The sequence below is a fragment of the Phycodurus eques genome, chromosome 4 (assembly GCF_024500275.1).
Source record: "Phycodurus eques isolate BA_2022a chromosome 4, UOR_Pequ_1.1, whole genome shotgun sequence".
Lineage (NCBI taxonomy): Eukaryota > Metazoa > Chordata > Actinopteri > Syngnathiformes > Syngnathidae > Phycodurus > Phycodurus eques.
Window position 1 is genome coordinate 7,834,860 of NC_084528.1, and position 22,345 is coordinate 7,857,204.

General features: G+C 40.6%; 1 protein-coding gene across 3 annotated transcripts in view; it reads left to right on the top strand.

Moving 5' to 3' along the window:
* ibtk (inhibitor of Bruton agammaglobulinemia tyrosine kinase) overlaps positions 1–22,345 on the top strand; it is a 42,085-nt gene that overhangs the window by 13,344 nt on the left and 6,396 nt on the right. For all 3 annotated transcript variants that reach the window (XR_009768387.1, XM_061673833.1, XM_061673835.1), the window contains exons 10-27: positions 1,090–1,267; positions 1,450–1,603; positions 6,448–6,832; positions 6,965–7,215; positions 7,302–7,388; positions 7,476–7,558; positions 8,115–8,152; positions 8,588–8,684; positions 8,815–8,916; positions 14,347–14,464; positions 15,351–15,411; positions 15,619–15,746; positions 15,877–15,989; positions 16,154–16,299; positions 16,375–16,472; positions 18,171–18,269; positions 18,374–18,532; positions 21,029–21,205. Coding sequence is in view for 2 of the 3 variants with exons in the window: in XM_061673833.1 (XP_061529817.1) it covers positions 1,090–1,267; positions 1,450–1,603; positions 6,448–6,832; positions 6,965–7,215; positions 7,302–7,388; positions 7,476–7,558; positions 8,115–8,152; positions 8,588–8,684; positions 8,815–8,916; positions 14,347–14,464; positions 15,351–15,411; positions 15,619–15,746; positions 15,877–15,989; positions 16,154–16,299; positions 16,375–16,472; positions 18,171–18,269; positions 18,374–18,532; positions 21,029–21,205 (2,474 nt within the window). In the remaining variant the exon portion in view is untranslated. The remainder of the gene's footprint in view (positions 1–1,089; positions 1,268–1,449; positions 1,604–6,447; positions 6,833–6,964; positions 7,216–7,301; positions 7,389–7,475; positions 7,559–8,114; positions 8,153–8,587; positions 8,685–8,814; positions 8,917–14,346; positions 14,465–15,350; positions 15,412–15,618; positions 15,747–15,876; positions 15,990–16,153; positions 16,300–16,374; positions 16,473–18,170; positions 18,270–18,373; positions 18,533–21,028; positions 21,206–22,345) is intronic.

Consider the following 22,345-nt stretch of genomic DNA (forward strand, 5'->3'; position numbering starts at 1 on the left):
CCTTGGACCCCCCAAATGACTAGCTAGTTATGCCCTGCTTCGAGCCAGCGCTGCTACTCTGCATGAAAACCAAAGTTGATAAGCGGTTTGTGCATTGATGAAGATGGCAGCGAGCTCGCTGCAAGAACTCATGTGAATTGCAACACATATTGACCATCGACACTTCAAACGTACGTTGTGGTAATAAGTACGCATCCTTCAATTCGGCTCCAAGTGGCATTGGGTCTTGTCTTCACCGATGCGCCGCTCCCCACAGCTGGGAATAGTAGTGAGCCTGACTAGTTATAGCCAGCGGTGGCTGGACTGCGGCTTGAAGCATTTTGCGATGCGGGTGGGAAAACTTAACCACTAACACCATTCACACACAACAGAATGAGTGCATTCACTTTAACTTTTATCAGGAAGGACTTTTGAGTTTTGACGTTTCGCCACATCCTGTTTCAATTAGACATTGGCGAGGTAATGAACGGGCAGCGCAAACCCAGAAGAAGAAATTACTTTCTTTTTGCATTTGTGGTAGTAAGAATTGGCTAACATTCAACTAAAATGACCATGGCACCATTCCTTGTTACACCATTTATGATTCTCTTTACAACCATGTGACCTGTATTCTCAGTTCTATGTAAAATTTAAAGTCAAAAACCAGATTAGGATTTGATTTTGAGTGCTAATATTCTGTATTGGAGAAAAAAAAAAAATATATATATATATAAATGAAAACTTAATTTTTCACCTATTAAACATACAACCGTGGATACCCATTTATCTTGCATCTTCACTTGACACCAATTGATCAGGAAAAGTGTACCGGTGCTCTGTGTTGTGTATGTTTGCTGCCTACTTAGCATATGGGCCACAGAAAAAAACAGCAGTTGCTCCTGTTCATTGCTCTTGATGTGACACGTCTGGCCAAAATCTGTTTTTGGACATATATGTGTTACCACGGCTTTTCTTTTTCAACTGTTATCTAACCCTTTGGTGCATAGTGGACAGTTATACAATCCCAACCAGTCTTGTCTCGATGGAGGCTTATAGATGGAAATAATGACTAAGATATGAGTAACTTTTGTATTTTTCCATCCCTGTCAGGTGTTCTGCTGGCGCTCCTCAGGTAGCTCAGTGAGACAGTGCCGGTGGGCGTATGGGCGCCAGGTTTTCATGTCGGACATTGCTCTCAGCAAAAATGGCATGATGTTTGTGACTCAGGAGGGGGAGGGTTTCAGTGGCATGTGGGCCGGAGAATATAAAAAGTATGGTGAGAAAAAAGGTAAGTTGAGTGAAATAGTGATGACTTGTATCAAGCACAAACTTGTTAAATTAGTTTTATATCAAGCTACTTATTGTTTGATTACTTGATACAGTTTTACTACGCACGTATTAACTTGTCAATTATTAAAAATAGGTGTTATGCATAATTTAAAATTTACAATGTATTTTTTCTTACATCAGACATCAGAGTGGAGGTTTGTGGACAATCAGATTTTGGCACAGTGTTTGAGCGAATTCGTCTGGAAAAGCTCCCCTACATTCACAGAGCTGTCAGCATCACCATGGATCCCAACGGTCGAAATTTTGGATTGCTCCAGGTTGATCCCAAAACAAGGTACAGGATCATTGTAATATATAGAAGCCCAGGGGATCATTCCTGGACCCAAGTTGGTAGAAGGTAGTGGTGGCTACTAGAAGTTGTAGACTAGTCGACTTTACGCCGCCACAATGACGTTTAGAGTGTGATGTCAACTAGTTACCAATTGCATGTTTTTGGTTTCAAAAGTTGTCAGAGCCACTTGCTGCAACGGATGAGTGCGCTAAGTGAAACGAGTCAGTTGCCTTAATTGATTTAAATGGTATTCTATTTCTGAATGCACAGATTTGGTAAGTAAGGGAAGAGGGGAAAAAAGCCATTCAACAGTAGGAGTTTTGAACACCTTTTCGGCCAGTACTATCAAAGTGGAAAGACCGTGGGGAATTGTTCCACCACACACGAAGAGCTCCGTGATTATTTGCAAACACTGCAAATTCCCACCATGCAGAACCTTCCGCTGTGGTGGGCCCAGAAGGAGGGGGTGCACATAACAATTTTGGTCTGGTTCTCAAATGAGCGCCAGAGATTGTTGCTTAGTGCACATTTTTTTTCATGACCTACCGACCTTAGTGGACGAACTGATGTCCGTTTGTAGACATACGTCCTATTTGTTACTTATTTTATATATGACTTATTTTACTTATATTCTATACCATTAAAGGAATAAAACTAGTCTTTTCAAGCAGAATGGAGGATATGTTTCCATTTTATGCCAGAACAGTTTTACTGTGTCACAAGGGAGTTTTTAAGCTGCGGCTGTGGTTTCTTAGTATTATAATTGATATTTATTGAGAATCAGAGTCGAATAGAACAAAGTTTCCAGAGGGGAGTGAGAGACAAAGACAAAACACTAATTGTAAACGATGAGAAAAGTAAATCATTACATATCTAGAACAATAAAACATTTGATATCAATTTTGTATGGGGCAGTAGTGCTACATCCTATTAGAGAAGGACAGGACAAGATAGGACAAGGACAGGAGAAGAAGCATGCAGGGCAAGGAAGTGAACCCGGCTGTACAACTGAAGTGTGGTGGGAGTGACTGTAAATTATAAAAGTCCATAGGGGGTGAGTATGAGTGAGGGGATACCCAAGCAATTCGCATATCAGAATCAGAATCATCTTCTTTTGGCAAGTATGTCCAAAAAACACACAAGGAATTTGTTTCCGGTAGTTGGAGCCGCTCTTGTACGATAACAACACTTTTGAGACATGAAGACATTGAGAAAAACAGTCGCTGAGCAATAAAGGGTTGCTAGTTATCTCATAATGTCGGTACAATTATTATTATTATTTTTTTTGACAATTGTGCAAAAAGATGCAGAGTCCTCTAGCACTTAGAGCAATTTGAATGACTAATATAGCAATAGTCCGGTGTAATGACCATTTTGCAAAGGGCGCCGAGACTTCAAGGCGTGTATGCAGTTTAAAGTGACTAGTAGCGCGATAGTCTTGGACAATGTTGATTGTGCAAATGTTGCAGATACTCCTCAGTCAGTGTGCAAGTGGGGCAGATGCTACTCTGGCATGAGTGGCCAGTAATGGTCAATAGCAGATATGCAAATAGTGTAGGGTGGCGAGACTACTACTGTGAGTGCACGAGTATGTATAATTGGCCCGACAGAAAAGTGACAACAAACTCAAGACAAAAAAACAACAACAACAAAAATCACAGTCAGAATCTCCCCACGACCCCATACCAGTCTCCCAGGAACCCCTGGATATGTGTGCCCAGATGTGCCTAGTGAGAAAAATGTTCACGAGTTATTTGTCCCAATAAGTGAGTGGCCCCACACCCAGCCAAAATGTTGCGGTGGGGTGGGGGGTGGTGGAGTGGTGGCATGGTGGCAGGGCTGCCAGGCACTGCTGCCTAACAGTCAAACTCCCCCCACCCCACCCAAGACCCACCATCAGCCAGAGATGGGTGTATGTGGTGCATTAAAAGACAGTGACGTACTGAAACCCGGTACGAACCCATACCAGTCTCCCAGGAACCCCTGGATATGTATGTGTGCCCAGGTGTGCCTAGTGAGAAAAATATATACAGTGAGTGGTGTGAGTGTGTGCTAGGTGAGTGATTACATGTTCTTTACATTTACTGCACGGGTGTCAGACTAATACAGATTTTAGCAAAAATCTGGGAATTTGAGTTGACACAAAGGATTTGCTTTCGCTGCCCACACAAAAAGATGTGGTGTGCCGCATATGGCTCCCTGGCCTTGAGTTTGACACCTGTGTTTTACTGTATTAGTCTTAGTCTGAGCCAGTTCATAGCTGGTAAATAGTCTGTACATACAGCAGCTGAAATACGCATTTAAGATGTCACCATTTTTCTCATTAAATATATTTCCAAAGGTGCTATTGACATGAAAATGTCACCAAATGTTGGGAACAACCCAAGTAATCCATACATACAAAGAAAATGGAACAAATAAGATCAGAAATGAACTTGTGAAATGACTAAGGGAAAAAGTGTTTGAATACGTTGTACTAAAAGCCTGTTTGCAATGACCGTTTCAAGACGTGTCCTGTATGGAGAATCTAGTCACATGCATTGCTCTGGTGTGATTTTTGGCCCATTCCTCCGCATAAGCAGTCTTCAAATCTTGAAGGTTCCGTGGGTTTCTTTTAAGGACCTTGAGTTTCAGTTCTTTCCATAGACTTTTGATTGGATTCAAGTCAGGTGATTGGCTGGGGCATTCTCGCAGCTTAATTTCTTTTCTTTGTAACCGATTGAGTTTCCTTTGGGGTATGTTTTGGATCTTTATCCTGCTGAAATGTCCACCCTTGTTTCATTTTCATCATCCTGGTAAATGGCTGCACATTTTTGTCAAGAATGTCTTTACATTTGCCCATTCATCCTTCAAAAATGTGAAGCTTACCAGTACCATTTTCTGAAAAGCAGCCCCACACCAGCATGTTCCAACCTTCGAACTTCACTGTTGGTAAGTTGTTTTTAGTGTGATGAGCAATGGCATTTCTCCTTCAAATGTGGTGTGCATTATGGTATCAAAACAGTTCAATTTTGCTCTCATCTGACCAGACTATATTCTCCCAGTATGTAACTGGCTTGTCCAAATGTTGTTCAACAAACTTTCAACGAGCTTTGACATGCTTTTTTTTCAGCAATGGGCTCTTGCGTGGTGAGTGTGCATACAGGCCATGGTGGCAGAGTGCATTACTCAGTTTTCCTTGTGACAACAGTACCTGCTAATTCCATATCTTTTTGAAGCTCTCCACAGGTGGTCATTGGCTCTTGGACAACTCTTCTGATTATTCTTTGCACTCCTGTCAGAAATCTTGTGAGGAGCACATATTAAGGCAAATATATGGTGGTATGATTGACTTTCCACTTACGCTTTATGGCCCCAACCGTGCTCAATAGAATGTTCAGAAGCTTAGATATGGGCCTGTAACCAATTCCATCTGTATGTTTTGCAACAATTAGTTTGCAATGGTCTTGAGACAGCTCTCTGCTCTTACCCATCATCACATGTGTCTTGACTCACACCTTGGCAATGAGACCTTTTTGTAGGCCATCAATTAGGACTGAACCAGTTGATATTCATTTGCACTGAGAAGGGGCTGGATTTCTGCTTGATTATTGATAGATTTTAGGTGTTGGCTTTCCATTCCTTTTTGCACATCCCTTTCTTCATGAATATACTCAATACTTTTTCCCTGTGTCATTTCACATTTTTACACAACTTAATTTCTGAGTTTATTTGTTCTACTTTCTTTGTATGTATGGATTACTTGGGTTGTTCCCAACATCTGATACAATTTTCAGGTCAATAGCACCTTTGGAAGTATATTTAGTGAGGGAAAATACTTATTTCAGCTGGTGTACATACCTTAGCAATAGTCATTGATGAAGACACATTGTATATTATTTCATACCTTGCATTCTCTACTGTATATACATGTAATTATAGATGTGTGTTTTATAATCCGTGAGGACATTTTCATGTTATTTTTGCCAAAAGGGGAGACCCGTGGTTGTGCCAAACCGCACTACCATTAGTGATGATGAGGACAACAATAATAGGGGGGGCGCCATTGAGGGTTCTCGCACAGGGTACCATTCAAGCTGGCACTGACCCTGACTCTGCAGTATGGGACCGTGCAATCAGCTGATTTGGTGCAGTTCTGTAGGTCAGCAATCCACAATCTTTTTTTGAACCACAGTCTGGTATCATGTAAAGACATATTTTGAAGGACCGTTGTAGCTACTGTACAGCAAGAAGGATTCCCACGCCCCATGGAGCCTGCCGCCTTGTCGTCGGTCCCTGCGCGCGTTCAGCCCTCCACGAGTGGTGCTGTTTGTGAGGAATTTTTGAACTGAGCCCAACTAATCTGAGAGGGACAAATCAGTTAATGAATTGATTACATTTAGTATGTTCACTCAAAATCCCAGAAAATACTTGGTGGTACGCAAAAGCGCACTGATACAATTGAATCAGGTGGACAATTAATATTTTCAGTGTGCGTGCGCACCGCTCATGTGCAAGCCTGATAGTTGACATAAAAAAAATTTTCAAAATGTTTTTTGCCTGCTGACCATCTACTTAAAATGCTGTTTATATTCCTTATTGATTAAATTATTGGATGTTTTTGTGACTAAATAGTTGGACTACTATTATCTTAAAGGCATCAAGCTTAACAGTAATGATCAGGGGAAAAAAAGGTTTTAATTTAAAAAAAGGGGCTGAGAGACCAACTTTATTCATTGAATCCCACAAATACCACTTAAGGTTTCAGACTATTGGGTTCGGTGTTAGATCATTGACACTTCCCACCACTTTATGCTAAAAAACTACTATGTAACTAAGATTTTCAATAGTGTTTTCTTTTGTTTCAGTTTATATGAGGTTCCCAGCATTTCTCCATCCTCCTTTGCGACACACTTCCAGAGACTTTTGGAGGAAGCAGATGAAATGGACAGTATCCATGATGTAACACTTCGGGCTGGCGATCGCACCTTTGCAGCTCACAAATATATCCTGTCTGTGAGGTCTGAGTTCTTCCGGAAACAATTTATGGCTGAGCATTGTGGGATTGATGAGGAGCTTGATAAAGAAGTGAGGAAGCATGAAGATGCTGTGGGCTGCGACTTGTTCATTTTGGAGAAGATTCCACCGGACATGCTAGAGCATGCCCTGCACTTCATCTACACAGATAACTGTGAGCTACTGGTGCACGGTGCCCAACCTAGACACCATACATCCCTGATCAAACAAAGTCAGGTATGAAAACTAATTCACACCATCATTATTTTTGGACCATGTTCCCTCTAGTTTGCCGGTAGTCATTTTCCAGACCATGTCTTAGTCTCGTCTACTGTAGTTCTGCCCTGTAAGCTCTTTTGGTCTTGTCAGGATTCAAATGAGGAGAGGCTTATCAGTAGCCTGCAGGACTTGGGCCTTAGAGCTCGCTCAGCACTGGAGGTGTACCGGTCCCTTCCCCTTGCAGCCAAAGGAGATTGTAACAAGACCACAAGCAAGGGCTCCAAATTTGGCAAGAAGGGGAAAGGCAAAGATGACAAAGGTGCCAATGAAGGTGCGGACAACCCAGTGAAAACTTTACAGGGAGTAGCAAAGAAGCTCGGCCTTGCAGGCCTGTCTGCACGGTGAGTTCTATTATGTCCTGAACCCTACATGACTGTGTTTATTTATTTAAAAAAAAAAATCAAGATACTTTATTTTTCCTCAATAGACTGGATGGTGTCAAATATGAGGGTGGAAAAATCAATGTTATACACAAGAAAACTGGCAACAAACTTAAATTCAACCAAAATAAATGGTAGGTGTTTTAAAACTGTTGTTGATTTACAGTTTTTAAAGTGCTAAGTGTAAGAGGAAAAAAAAATCATTTTTGATTGTTTTACAGTTCCTACCTATGTGATGTTACTCTGAAATCGGAAGATGGGAAAGAGTTTCCTTGCCATAAAAGTGTCCTGTGTGCGAGGCAAGGTATGATGTTGAAGAAACAACAATTAAAATTACATTAAATTACTTATTATAAACCCGTAATTAATACAAAATTACATTAGAAACTAAGTATCTACATTAATAATTGAAATTGCTTGGCTTTGGGGTGACTGTTCTGTCTCATGCTCTTTACCCACCCCCTGTTCCACGAAGCAAATGGTCGTGCATTACCATGGGAACTGGGGCGGTGCGAGGGCGCTCCGGCTGGGCAAGCAGCTGCATGTTCACAAACCGACATGAAAGAAATATAGTTGACATTTTCACTCACTCATGCTGATAATGCTTCTGACCTGTGATAACACTGCAGTACTACTTACCTTTTGGCTTTTACATGATAGACTTCCATGAGGAAACGTTCGGTGATTATGTAAATTTACAAAAAGAAGTTCATCCTGAATTTCTCAGACAGTTTCTAAATTAGAAAGCTAAGATTTGTCTAATTTCTCATTCAAAGGGTGGGTAGGCACCAGATACTGTATTTGTATTTTCCACAACATTTCCCCTTTGAATAATGTTTTATATTTGTCAATTTCTGCAGAATACTTCCACAGTATGCTTGGCAATCCTTGGATTGAGGTTTGTTTGTTTTATTTTTTCTTCTCTCTCTCTAACCACCTTGTCAGTGGTGCTAAAATGGTGACTACCGGTACATCTCAATAAATTAGAATAGTTTTATTCAAATTTATTGAGAAGACATACTAAATTGTGCAACAGAAGCCTGCAGATGGCCATAGATATAATTTATCATTCTCCAATTTCCTAGTGGAACTGTTTGAGGCTTCAGGGTGTCCCGATGGCATTTTCCAGATAATAAATCACATCTATACCTTCTCTTGCACAATTTATTTAGGTGTCATCTCAATAAATTTGAATATATTCTGAGTAGGGCTGTCAAAATTAAAGCGTTAACCCATCCCAAAAAATCGCATTATAAGTTATTGAGACCTACCTGTATATCACAAATCACTTATTCAAGGGCTGATTCTTTGTTGTCGTCCCCCCCCCCATCAGGCTACATCCTGTACTGCACTTCAGATGCCCACCTCCTCAGACATTCTGCAGGTTATTCTCGAGTATATTTACACAGATGATTCCCCCACCATTAAAGGTAGCACATTACGTTTGATAGACTGATTTATAACGCTTGTTTTCTTTTTAATTGTATTTTTTTTTTTTTTTAACTGGGCTATAAATGCCTACAAAACTCAGGTATGCTTTTGTCCTACTTTTCACTCCAGAGTCAATGAATGTGGCGTTCGTCTGCGACGTGCTTGTTGTTGCCGATCAGCTGCTGATCCCACGATTAAAGGAAATGTGTGAGGTTGCCATCACAGAGAATTGTATGTAACTTTTTTCATCCTTCTTGGTAATGTTAACTTTAACTTCAACCTATATTCCCTGACCTATTTATCTTGCCATAATCATCGTGTGTAGTCAAAATATTACAATTTTAAAAACATTTTGATAATGCCGTACGGTGTAACTTTTCATTTTTTCCACATTGGTGAAAAATAAGCCAGATAGTTGTTCAAATAATAATGGTTATTCTTGTGGGGCTTAAGGAATCCTCACATGCACACACGAAAACAATTGTTGATACCCCGCTGTTAATGAAAGAAAAACCCATAGTGGTCACAGAAATAACTTAAATCTGACAAAAGTAATAATAATAAATACAAATGTAATGAAAATTAACCAATGAAAATCAGACATTGCTTTTGAATTGTCCATCCATCCATTTTCTGTACCGCTTATCCTCACTAGGGTCGCGGGCGTGCTGGAGTATCCCAGCTATCTTCGTGCGAGAGGCGGGGTACACCATGAACTGGTCTCCACCCAATCACAGGCCACATATAAACAAACAACCATTTGCACTCACATTCACACTAGACTTTACACCGATTTTTATCGGCCTGATTGGTATCGGCCGATAATTAGCATTTTATGCTGATCGGCTTTGTCATACATTAATACATACATTAATTACTGTATGTACTTCCTGCCATCTAATAGAAGACCATTCATTTGTTCTGTCTGTCACTATGCCTCATTGGCATAAATAGATGAACAAAGATACATTATTTATTGTAAATATAATGTTTTGAGCAATTAATTACACAAATATATGCAGTAAATGAACAGGTCATTTAAATAGACACATTGCTCCATCTTGTGATCGGATCGGTTATTGTTTTTTTAAACTCACTGATCGGCCCCGAACATCCTGATCGTGTAAAGCCTAATTCACACCTACAGGCAATTTTGTGTCTTCAAATAACCTACCATGCATGTTTTTGGCATGTGGGAGGAAACCGGAGTGCCCGGAGAAAACCCACGAAGGCACGGCGAGAACATGCAAACTCCACACAGGCGGGACCGGGATTTGAACACTGGTGCTTTTGCTTTTTAATTGTCATTCAACATAATTAAAAAACAAACTCATGGAACAGTCCTGGACAAAAATAAGACTCGGGAACAATTTGAAACAAAATTTCTGTTGTTAGATTTTTATGCTGATTAAAACAAAAATTGGCATGCTGATTCCAAAATTGCAGTCGGTTTGTTTCCAGCACGTCAAGTTTACCCTCCATATGAGCAAAATTGACAGCTGATTACATTGGCTTTTCTCTTAACCATGTAACCAAGGGCATATCGTTGTAAGTTCTAGTTTGTTTTATGCTGTTGTTTTAGTTTTCAAAGCTTGTAACTATTCCATCTTAGTGTTCTATTTACATAGATGCATACATTTTTCAGTTTTTTTTTTTTTTTAGAAAATGGGGATCCTATAGTTAAAAAACTTGACATAATAGAGTAAAACTGTCATCAGTTTTGGATTCCACACCCAAAAATTAGTTGAAAACAACTGTTAGACCTCAGTCAACAAAAATTGTGTTCCCCAGTGTAATGGTACCCCTGGAAAAGATTAAAAATAATTTGACAATAGTGCCATTCAAATAACGTGTTCTCTAATTAGCATCACAGGTGTCTCCAAACTTGTAATCAGTCAGTCAGCCTATTTAAAGGGTGACAAATAATCACTGTGCTGTTTGGTGACATGGTGCGTACCATATGGGCCAGAGGAAGCGAAGCATAGGGTTGTCTCAGGAGATTAGAGATGTCATCATATTAGGGATGTCCCGATGCAACTTTTTCACCTCCGATTCGATATCGGTCCAATCTGATATAGGTAAATTGTACTTTTAACATGCAAAGTAACAATTTGTTAAATTAAGTAATTTTTTACTGTAAGTACGCAGTGGTGTGTTTGCGCCGCCTTCCTGATTTTTTTTTTTTTTTTGCATGTTTGTTACACTTTTTCCCATCAACAAATTTAAATATAAATCAAAGACAACACAAGTAAACCCCAAATGTAGTTTTTATTGAGAGGGGCAAAAATCCAAACCTACATGGCCTTGTATGAAAAAGTTATTCCCCCCCGTCAAAAGTTAAAATAACGGTGGTTTATCATAACTGAGGTCAACGTCTCTAGCCACACCAAGCCTCATACTGCCACACCTGTTCTCAATCAAGAAATGACTTAAATAGGACCTGCGTGACAAAGTGAAGTAAACCAAAAATCATCAAAAGCTAGACATCGTGGCCGAGATACAAAGAAATTCAGGAACAAATTAAGTAATTGAGATCTATCAGTGTGGAAAATGTTGCAAAGCCATTTCTATAGCTTTGGGACTCCAGCGACCCACAGTGAAAGCAATTATCCACGAACAGTGGTGAACCTTCCCAGGAGTGGCCGGCTGACCAAAATTACCCCAAGAGCCCAGCGAAAACTCATCCCATTACATCAAGTGTAACTGTAACACCACATTTCAGAAAAAGAATGTCATACTAACAGTGGTACTGGTGGTAGTGTGATGGTCTGGGGCGGTTTTGCTTATTCAGGACCTGGAAGACTTGCTCAGATAAATGGAACCATGAATTTTGCGGTCTACCAGAAAATCCTGAAGGGCAATATCTGGCAATCTATTTGTGACCTCAAGCTTAAACAAACTTGGGTTCTGCAGCAGGACAATGATCCAAAAGACACCAGAAAGTCCACCTCTGAATGGCTGAAAAATTAAATTAAGACTTTGGAGTGACCTAATCAAAGTCTTGACCCGAATTCTGTTGAGATGCCATGGCCTGACCTTAAAAAGGCGGTTCATAACGAAAACCTTCCAATGTGGCTGAATTACAACAATTCTGCAAAGATGAGTGGGCCAAAATTCCACCACAGTGCTGTCTCATTGCAAATGATCACAAACGCTTGATTGCAGTTGTTGCTGCTAAGGGTGGCCCAACCAGTTATTAGGTTTAGGGGGGCTATCACTTTTTCCACAGAGGGCCATGTAGGTTTGGATTTGTTTTCTTCCTTAATAATAAAAAACATAAAAAAATAATAAAACATCTTTGACTAATATTTAAATTTGTTCGATGATGGGAAACATTAAAAAAAACTGTTTCTCCACAGGTGCGACACTACACTTAAACTTCTTGATGCAATTGGGGTTTTGTTTGACTATCATGGTTCGTAGGAATCATGTTGTGAGGCTTGAGGCGCTTATTGTTGGGATCACTCTTCCTGCTGGACACATCTTCACCTCTGAGGGCTGGTGTGGTGCACACAATGAGAGTGTGTGCAACAAAGAAAGTAGAAGTCATGATCGAATATTGTTGCTCGTTTTTCACAGAATTTGACAAATATATACCAAAGTATTGCTATACTGCCTGTTTGTATGTGTTTATACAGGGTTCGTGTTCCAATATTCGTTATTTTGAGACAATAAGTGCTGCGAGTTCAATGCTAATTTTCGTTAGCTCGTCAAAGGTGTTTTTCATTAATTGTGTGAGCTTTGAGCAAGTGATTTTTGTGAACAAAAATGAACCAAGTCTGTGACTTATTTGAACATTCAATAGGTGTAATTCCTTTGTGTGTTTAGTTTTACAGTGAGCTTCAACTGGAGTGTCAATAAAGGACTTTACGCAAGCAACATTCACTCTTACTCCTTGCCAGTATGTTAGCACCTTAGCAAGCTGTTGTGATCATGTGGGACCCACATGCCATCCGGGCGCTGCTGGATAGAAGTGATGGAGAGAGGATAGATTGGACTGCTTGTATAAAAGTGGTAAAATGTGAGATTTTAGGTCTTGTTCCATCCGATCCGATACTCGTTTTTTGCTGACATCGGACTGTTTTCCGATCTCAAAGATAGGGTTGGGACATTCCTAAAAATTATAGACAAGCACGTTAAAGGTAAAGGCAATAAGACCATCTCCAAGCAGCTTGAAGTATCTATGACTACAGTTGCATGTGGTTCCACAGGACTGTAGCCGAGCTTCCTGGACATGGCCGCAGGAGGAAAATTGATGACAAATTATAATAACGGATAATACAAATGGTAATAAAATGCGCCCAGAATAACCTCCAAAGAAATTAAAGGTGAACACTGGTACATCAGTCAGATCGCACCATCCGTCGTTGCTTGAGCCAAAGTGGACTTCATGGGACATGACCAAGGAGGAGACCGCTGTTGAAAATAAATCATAAAAAAAGCTTGACTGGAATTTGCCAGACGGCATACTGACAAGCCACAAAGCTTCCTATGGACAGATGAGGCAAAACTGAAACTCATCTCCATGTTCACAGATGCAAAAAATGAAGCATACCAATAAAAGAACACTGTCCGTACTGTGAAACATTAAAGAGGCTCTGTTGTGTTCTGGGGCTGCTTTGTTGCATCTGACACAGGGTGTCTGAAATCTGCGCGCAAAGACTATTAAGGTATTTTAGAGAGAAATATGCTGCCCTGTGTCAGAAAGCTTGTTCTCAGTTTCAGGTCATTGGTCTTGCAACAGGATAATGACCCAAACCACACAGTTAAAAATGATGACGAATGACTAAGAACAAAAAATTGGACTATTCTGAAGTGGCCTTCTATGAGGCATGAACTAAATCCTATTGAACATCTCTGGAAGGAGCTGAAACATGCCGTCCGGAGAAAGCACCCTTCAAACCTGAGACAACTAGAGCAGTTTGCTCATGAAGAGTGGGCTAAAAATACACGCTGAGAGGTGCAGAAGTCACATTGAAAGTTACAAAAGTTGGTTGATTGCAGTGATTGCCTCAAAAGGTTGTGCAACCAAATATTAAGTTACGGGTACCATCGTTTATGTCCAGGCCTGGTTCATGAGTTCCAGCCATCCATTTTCCATACCGCTTATCGTCACTAGGGTCGGGAACGTGCTGGAGCCAATCCCTGCTGACTCTGGACGAGAGGCGGGGTATACCCTGAAATTTGAACCCGGTGTCCTCAGAAATGTGAGGTGGATGTGCCAGCCAGTCTAAATTATTTTTAAAAACAATCTTAGAAAACAGGCCGCACGGTGGACGACTGGTTAGAGCATCTGCCTCACAGTTCTGAGGACCGGGTTTCATTCCCCGGCCCCGCCTGTGTGGAGTTTGCATGTTCTCCCCGTGCCTGGTTTTCACTGGTTAATTTAATAAAATATTTACTTTAATCAGAATCAACTTATGTCTGTGACCACGGTGGAATTTTCGTTCATTAACGGAAGGGTACCAACAATTTTGTCCTGGAGTTTCGCTACCCAAATTATCCCTGTGAACTGATGAGTTAGTGTAGTTAAGTTAGTTTTCCTCCAGAAATGCAACATACTTGAGTTGAAAAATGTATAGAAAATATTATTTAGCCTGATTGGGTAATTTTTCAGCAGCCTTCATCAAGTGGCTAATTTTGCTAATTTTCTCTTTCCAGTAACTCTGAAAAATGCAGCCGGTTTGCTGGAGTTTGCCAGCATGTACAACGCCGAGCAACTTAAACTCTCCTGCTTCCAGTTCATTGTGCTGAACATGACTGCGCTACTTGAGTCAAAGTGAGAGCCAGTTTTAATAATCATGCAGCAACTTGAAATGAAATGCCTACTTTGTCAATTCATGTGAAATATATATAGAGCAGATAAGGTTGGTCTTGGATAAATATTGTAATATTTTAGTCCTTAGCGTACATATGTCTGTCTGCTCTGTAAAGCCTTTTCACATTGCACTTGCTCAAGTGCGAAGGGCCCCTGTGTCAAAGCGCGACGACGAAGGCAATGGAGGTCTGGCAAGTGGGGATATAACAGCCCAGAAGGAAGTGGGGAGGCTCTCCCCGATGAGTGGACCTCAATTCTGCAATATGTATTCGTCGTCGTTGGAAAAGAAATTATTTTAAGGAGGAGGAGGTGACGCAGCAACAAAAAAAGAGAGAGGGAATGATAATGTCCCATACCAATTTCACAACAGCTTAAACTTGTGAGCTTCTTAGTTCCAGGAAGAGTGCTTTGAGGTTTATTTCATGCCGAGCAGGGAGCTTTGAAAGGGAGTTTGAAAGCCTCCCGCAGAGACATATTATCGGTATATTATTTTTCTATTGGGCCAGTGTTCGGAATAGTGAGACACCGCGTTATGCCTTCCTCCATTATACCCCTTGCCGTTTACAGTACAAGTCCGCCAAAATAGCATTCAGAAATCATTCCCCCAGCCCGTTCCCATTGGAGGAACGTTTTGACGTCACCGTGTCAACTCTTTCGAATAGAATATTTTTCTATCCGATGACGCAACGCTGAACGTCAGACGCCCTCTGCATTGACACTCAGTCACCTCAAAACACGCTAACGACCCCTCAGCGCGCGCACAATGAATGGGAAAGTCGAGGGTGTCAGACGGCTTGTCAATTGCAGTGTGAAAAAGCCTGTGTGTTGTTTTCTTTAACACCTTTAGAGCACTTGATGGTCTTAGTGATGAAGTGCTTCTGGAGCTTTCTGCAGCCTACAAGAGGATGGTGAGTCACCTAACATCTGCCCCACAAACTTTCCTGCTGCGCCTTCCTGTTGTTGTACTGTTTAGATGTATTGTTACCATGCTAAATAATTCTTATTCTTTCACAATCACTCGACAGGTATCATTTGTTATTTTAGCAAATGAGGAGTTTTAGGCTAACAGTACAGTATGGTACAGTTTGACTTTTTATTTTTGCATTTAATATCAGATCCCAGCAATGCAAAGGAGAGTTGTCACACCATATGCTGACGCCCCGGATCTCAGTATGTATGAAGATGAAGATATGGACTCTGCCTTCAGCCCCAAACTAGAATCAGAACTGGACCAATCCAGCAGGTACGTAGGCTTAGGTATTCATGACTATCTCTCTTCTATTGGTCCTTTGACTTACTGGGCAAACGACACTAAACAAAAAAAGTATCTTCTGAAGAATAAATTTGATTTAAATGTTTTCTGTATTCTTCAGGGAAGTATTTTTCAGGAAAGCCAAGATGAAGGCAAGAAAGAAACCAAGACGACGCTCTGACAGCTCAGGGGGGTACACTCTATCAGATATTATTCAAAGCCCCCCCGCTGCAGGTATGCTTGCACAAGCATACACATGCAAGTTTGAAAGTTGTTCTTCATGCAATATTAATACGTCATGACAAGCCACACTCAAGCATTTGTTTTATGGTTGTTTGACTTATTTTCAGGTGTAGTTAAATGTCATAATTACACTGACTTGCACTTTTTGCTCTTAGCATTTTCCCCATGCCTGGTCAAGACGAAAAAAGGCACCTCCACCGAATCGCTGCAGGAGCTGCTCACATCAGACTCTGAGGGTAGCTGCATGGGGCTGGGCAGCCCCAGAGATGTGCAGTCTCCAGTCTTTCATGAAAGAGCTGTGGTTAGTGTTGAATTGCAAGTACTGTAATAGTCACACATATTACAAAGAACAGGAAATTTGTTTCATTATCTACAGGAGGAGAGGATGAAGACCCCACCCAACACCTTAACAAGGAATGGCCTCCCAACTCCCCCTAGCTCTGGTCCAAAAGATATCCCAAAGAACCTTCACAGGTAAGATGGACATTACTGAATCTTATTAGTTCATTCCATATGCGTTTTTTTCCAAGCTTTTTAACCCACGCACTCTGAAAACATTTCAAAAGATTAATAATAAATATTCCAGCTAATAAAGGCATCATGTTATCATTAAATAATCAAAACAGTTAATTGCTCCCTTGTTTTTTTTTTCAGAGAATATACAATATCTAGCAAAAGTGACTACATGCCTCACATTTTTCTAAATATTTTTTCTAAATATTTTATACAATAATTTTATGGGACAACAAAAAAGGAGTGACACTGCCACAATGTAAAGTGGTCAGTAGATTTACGCACTAAAAATAATGCAACACACAGCCATTGCCACTGGCAACAAAAGTTGACACACCTGAGTGAAAATGTCCCAATTGTGCCCAAAGTAGAATTGTCCCCATCCAATGATGAGATCGGAAAAAAGGACTGGTCACGTTATTTTCAGCTGATCAGTGTCGGCTGAAAAAGGCTTTTTTTAAACTGGACCAGCTTCACATAGTAAAATATGCATTTGTAAATGCAAATAACAACAGTAGAGCAAGTGTGTTGTTGTAGACTGTATTTTTAATTTATTATGCCACTTCCCATGGCCCCCGCACATTCCCAGTACGGCAAGCAAGAGGGACACTCCCAGCCGGAAGCAGCTACAAAAACCAAGCCGAATTCACAACGCATTACACTGATGTCCTTTCATAAATAATAAAAAGGGGCAATAAAATAGGAAATACAGATATAGGAAATAGGGGTGTGGTTTAAGCAGATTGCAGCTTGCGGGCACGATTCCATCAGTTAGAATTAATTCTGATTCAATAACATACGCATGGTGGTAAGAAGAAAATTGGCTGGTGAATTCAGTGGTGATTTTGCATAACGACTGACCTTTTGCACAGGGTAAGAACATTTCTACACATTAATTAGTGAATGAGGCCCAATGTCACCAAAGAACACTAACTACTGTTCTTGTCACCCTTTAAATAGGCAGACTGACTTGTTAACATGTTTGAAGAGACCTGTGTTGCTAATTAGAGGACACCCCTTAGTTTAACATGTCTCTTGTCAAATTGTACTTTTCTAGAGGTACTGTCATTTTTTTTTCCTTTTTTAAAATTTATTTATTTAAAAGCAATGTCTGATTTTTATTGGTTAATTATCAGTAAATTTGTATTTTCTTTCATTACTTTTGTCAGTGTATAGTATTTCAGGGGCCATTGTGTATCCCCTCCCTATTAACAGACTGGTACCCACAATTTTGTACACGTGTAGTGCGTTATAGTTAACCCACGGTACGGTCCATACCTCGGTTTTTGGGCCATGGGTGGGTAGGTCCGTTTTGGGTACATATTTTTTGTATATAGACAGTGCTGGAACAGAAAAGGACATTCTCAAAAATGCAATTTTGGATCAAGAATATTTAGAGACTTTATATGGTCCCACCCGCTGACCAAATAATTCGTCTTGTGTGTTTCAATATTTGTGTCTCGACATAGATTGCACGTGACAAACTGTCATTGCACATGATTTAAAAAGCAGGTTTGAGAAATGATACAAAGTCAGTCAAAATGCACCTATTTTTCACCCACTTTGTTTTGTGGAGGTGGTTGGGACAAAGTTGTCAACAATAGTTAATACATTTAATCCAAGTCCTGTGATGTGACTGTGTGTTGTTCTAATTTATAGACCTTCCCATCCACCTCCAGTCTTGGATCTTAGAGCCATCATGGACATGGAAGCCAACTCTGTGCAGACCTTCAAGGCAGCTCCTAAAAGCCCTGCAAGGTAAAATGTTTGAAGTCATATTGCAGCTGTTGAAGACTATTTCGAGCGCACACAAAGTTTTTGGTATCCTCACTGACCGTACATATTTTTCTGCTTGCCTTCAGTGTCAGCACCCTCTGCAAATATTCTCCTGGTCCTACTAAATTGTCTCAAAAGCAAAGGAAGATGTTGGCCTTGGCCAATAAGGAGATCAATGTGGAGTCCACAGCATCCAAATCCACCTCTGCAGTCACACTATCCAAGAACATTCGTGGGAAGACCTGGTGAGTGTGCTCCAGGAGGAGGACAGATAGAGGTTTAAGAAAATAACCTCATGTTTAGGGGTGGATATCAAAAACCGGTTCCGACCTAGAACCTGGTCCAGTTGACCGATTCCATTGGAGTTGTACACCTCCAACAATGCTGGTTCTCCTTAATTATGCTTTAATTTCCCAGCATAACGTCACTTTGCGCGGTGTCGGCCGCCATGTACCTATTGATGCTGGCTCGCTTGGGTCAGTAGTAGAAATTTCAATGTCACCGAAAAATTTTGCTCCCTGAAAAACGAACCAAAAGCGTATTCTCAGCCCAAAATACTTTTATCACTGAAATATCCCGGCTGGTGGCACATTGGACGACTGGTTAGAGCGTCTGCCTCACAGTTCTGAGGACTGGGGTTTAATCCCCGGCCCCGCCTGTGTGGAATTTGCATGTTCTCCCCCCGTGCCTGCGTGGGTTTTCTTCGGGTACTCCGGTTTCCTCCCACATCCCAACAGCATGCATGGTAGGTTAATTGACGACTCTAAATTGCCTGTAGTTGTGAATGTGAGTGAGAATGGTTGGTTGTTTGTATGTGCCCTGCGATTGGCTGGCAACCAGTTCAGGGTGTACCCCGCCTCCTGCCCATTGATAGCTGGGATAGGCTCCGGCACGCCTGTGACCCCAGTGAGGAGAAGCGGCTCAGAAAATGGATGGATGGATATACCGGCTGAGACAGAACTTTATGATGATGATAGGAAAGAACACGAAACGCACTTGACTGGAAATGGGAGTTAACCTCAAGTCGATAGCCAAAGCTAACGAAGCTAAAGCCGGTGGACCACAGAATGGTGGCAAAGAATAAGGGCAGCGACACATTATCATCGCCAAAATATAATGGCCAATATTTTGCGGACAACCGTGTGCTAACGAAAGCTTTATTCATCATAAATGTAAGAGAAAGCAGCCCGCCAAATGACACTTTCCGGCACTGTGTTGATGTCATTATGTCGTAACACTTTGAATATGGCATACGGCCGGTGTGTGTAAATAATAGATGTTTGTTTATTTGTATGGTGTAAATAACCAAAAATGTGTTCACATGAAAATGGTCAGTGGTGCTAAAACATTTTGGGACCGCTGCCTTTATATAGAAAAAAAACAATTTTATATTGTGCATTGTAGGCCTGCACGATACTGGAATTTTTTTTTAGTGCGATATATAGTACGATGTAAAATAATACATGATCAGTGTGGGGAATGTTCATTTTCTGCGTGAACTAGTTCATAGTTCAGTTCATCATTCCAAAAATGAACTATTGATGAATGAACAGACAGTCAATTTACAGAACACTTTGGAGACATAAAGACATTGACAAAAACAAAATAGTCACTGAGCAGTAAAGGGTTGTCGGGTAATGCTGGTACATTATTATTATTATTTTTTTTGACAATTGTGCAAAAAAACAATGCAGAGTCCTCTAGCACTTAGAGCAGTTCGAATGACTAATATTGCAATAGTCCGGTGCAATGGCCATTGTGCAAAGGGCGCTGAGGCTTCAAGGAGTGTATGCGGTTTAAAGTGACGAGTAGTGCGATAATCTGGAACAATGTTGGTTGTGCAAATGTTGCAGATACTCCTCAATCAGTGTGCAAATGGAGCAGATGCTACTCTGGCATGAGTGGCCAGTATATGCAAATAGTGCAGCATGGCGAGACAACTACAGTGAGTGCATGAGTAATACATAATTGGCCCCACAGAAATGTGATAACGAACTCAAGTCAAAAAATTGCCAATTGTAGGTTAGGTGTTTAAGAAGTTGATCGCAAGAGGGAAGAAGCTGTTGGAATGTCTACTAGTTCTTCAATTCCCTTCAGAAGTCACCTAATTAATAAGTAGAGTCCACCTGTGTGTAATTTATGCAAAGTTTAAATACAGTGGGGCCTTTTGATAAGAGTTACCAGACTTATTAGTTTGTCGAGATACAAGCCTTCAATCGGCTGAGTTTCGGCTTTGACTTGCGAGCCCAAACTTGAGATAAGAGTCCAGTAATTGCAACAAAAGCTTGCTTGTCTTTATGAAGCGTTGATGCAGGGGGGCTGAATACAAATGCACACCACAATTTTCTGTTTTTATTTGCTTACAATTTTGAAAACTATCATTTCTTTCCACTTTTCAGTTACTGTATGTGCTACTTTGTGTTGGTTGATCACATAAAATCTCAATTTAAAAAACATTTAAGTTTGTGGTTGTAATGTGTCAAAGTGTAAAAAAGTTCAAGGGGTAGGAATACTTTTTCAATGCACTGTTTATGCAATTACTTGTGGATTTTCACTGTGGCAGGGCTTGGTCCCTAAGCCCCTGTGAAGAGTGGGGTTTCACTTTATTAGCCTTTTTCATTGCTAAAAACAAAGCTGTTTTTGTTTATAATACTTGTTCAATTTGTCTATCATTTAACTTAACTGATGCTCCACCATCTCAATATGTTTCATGTTTCTCCTTCATCCATTTCTGTCTTCAGGGCAACAGCAGTCCAGTCCCCACCCTCCTCATGCTCATTTCGGGCACTGGTTGAGGAGGAGGAGAACATGCTCACCAGAGCGGGGCAACCTGGAACTCAGAGGGGCCAAAGTGTTCAACCTGTTACTAGAAGGGTGACGTTCAAATGCGCTGAGCGTAGTGAGCTGGAGAAACCTGGGTAAGTGAAATACCGGTACATGTAGTGTGTCCTGCTATCACTGGGAGGCACTGTTGTCATAAAACAGTGCTTCACGCAATGCATGATGAAACCAGTGACTCCCAATCACTGTCCTCTACAGAAGAGATCATCAGGTATGCCATGGAAAATAGTCCAATTTCACTAAATTGGTCCAGCCGTGTGTGTCTGTCAATTCCTGTGAATTTAATTTGTGAGTAAATTAAGAGGCATTGACATTTTCTTTGGTGGTGCGCCTTGAGATTTTTCTCATGTAAAATATGTGCCTTGGCTGAATGAAGGTTGGGAAACACTGCTCTAAACTACAGGTTCCCCAGTAGAAGCATATGCTCACTAACATCCATTTAAAAATAAGCAGGTCCTGACTGTTTTACATATTTTTTTTAACTCTAATTACAGCAATGTTAATTATTTTACAAATCACGTTTGCGTGACCCTTATGCAGAATACGGTACCCAATCTACAATGAAATCCAGCCTGTGGAATCCCTGTTTCTTTTGAGTCTAATTTGTGCTCTGTCAGTAAGGTTCAGCTGCTTCACTTAGAGTGCCTGTTAGAGAGACTGCCATGGAAACGGGGAATGTGGTAAAATGAGTCTTAATCTACAACCTTTCTGTGCATGCAATTAAAGCCCTGTGTATAATGTAAAAAATAAAGCCATGAAAGAGGTGTATCCTGCTGTATGTTCACCAGTGTATACACACTAGTGATATATTTTCTGTGGGTATGTACAGCAAATTTGAATATATCCAACAAACTGAAGTAGTTTGTGTGTGGCTCAACTTTGTTTGCTGTAAATCATAAAATGTCATATGCGTTGCCACTGAAGCAACAACTCTGGTGTCTTCTCTGAACCATCAGGGAACTGGCAAACACACGAGGAAAGAATGACTGTCTATATTCTGGTATCAGGAATATTAATAGACTGTTATTGTAAAACTGTTCACACAAACATGAGAGTATACAGGCAATATTCCTTACAACTATTTATTTATTGTCTCATGCATAACTACATTTAAAATGTGTCGTCATTGACAAGTTTCTTTGTTCATCCACCACAAAAAAATATACTCTAATTCAGGGGTGGCCAGTTTTCAAAAGGGGGCGGTGTGAGAAACTGGA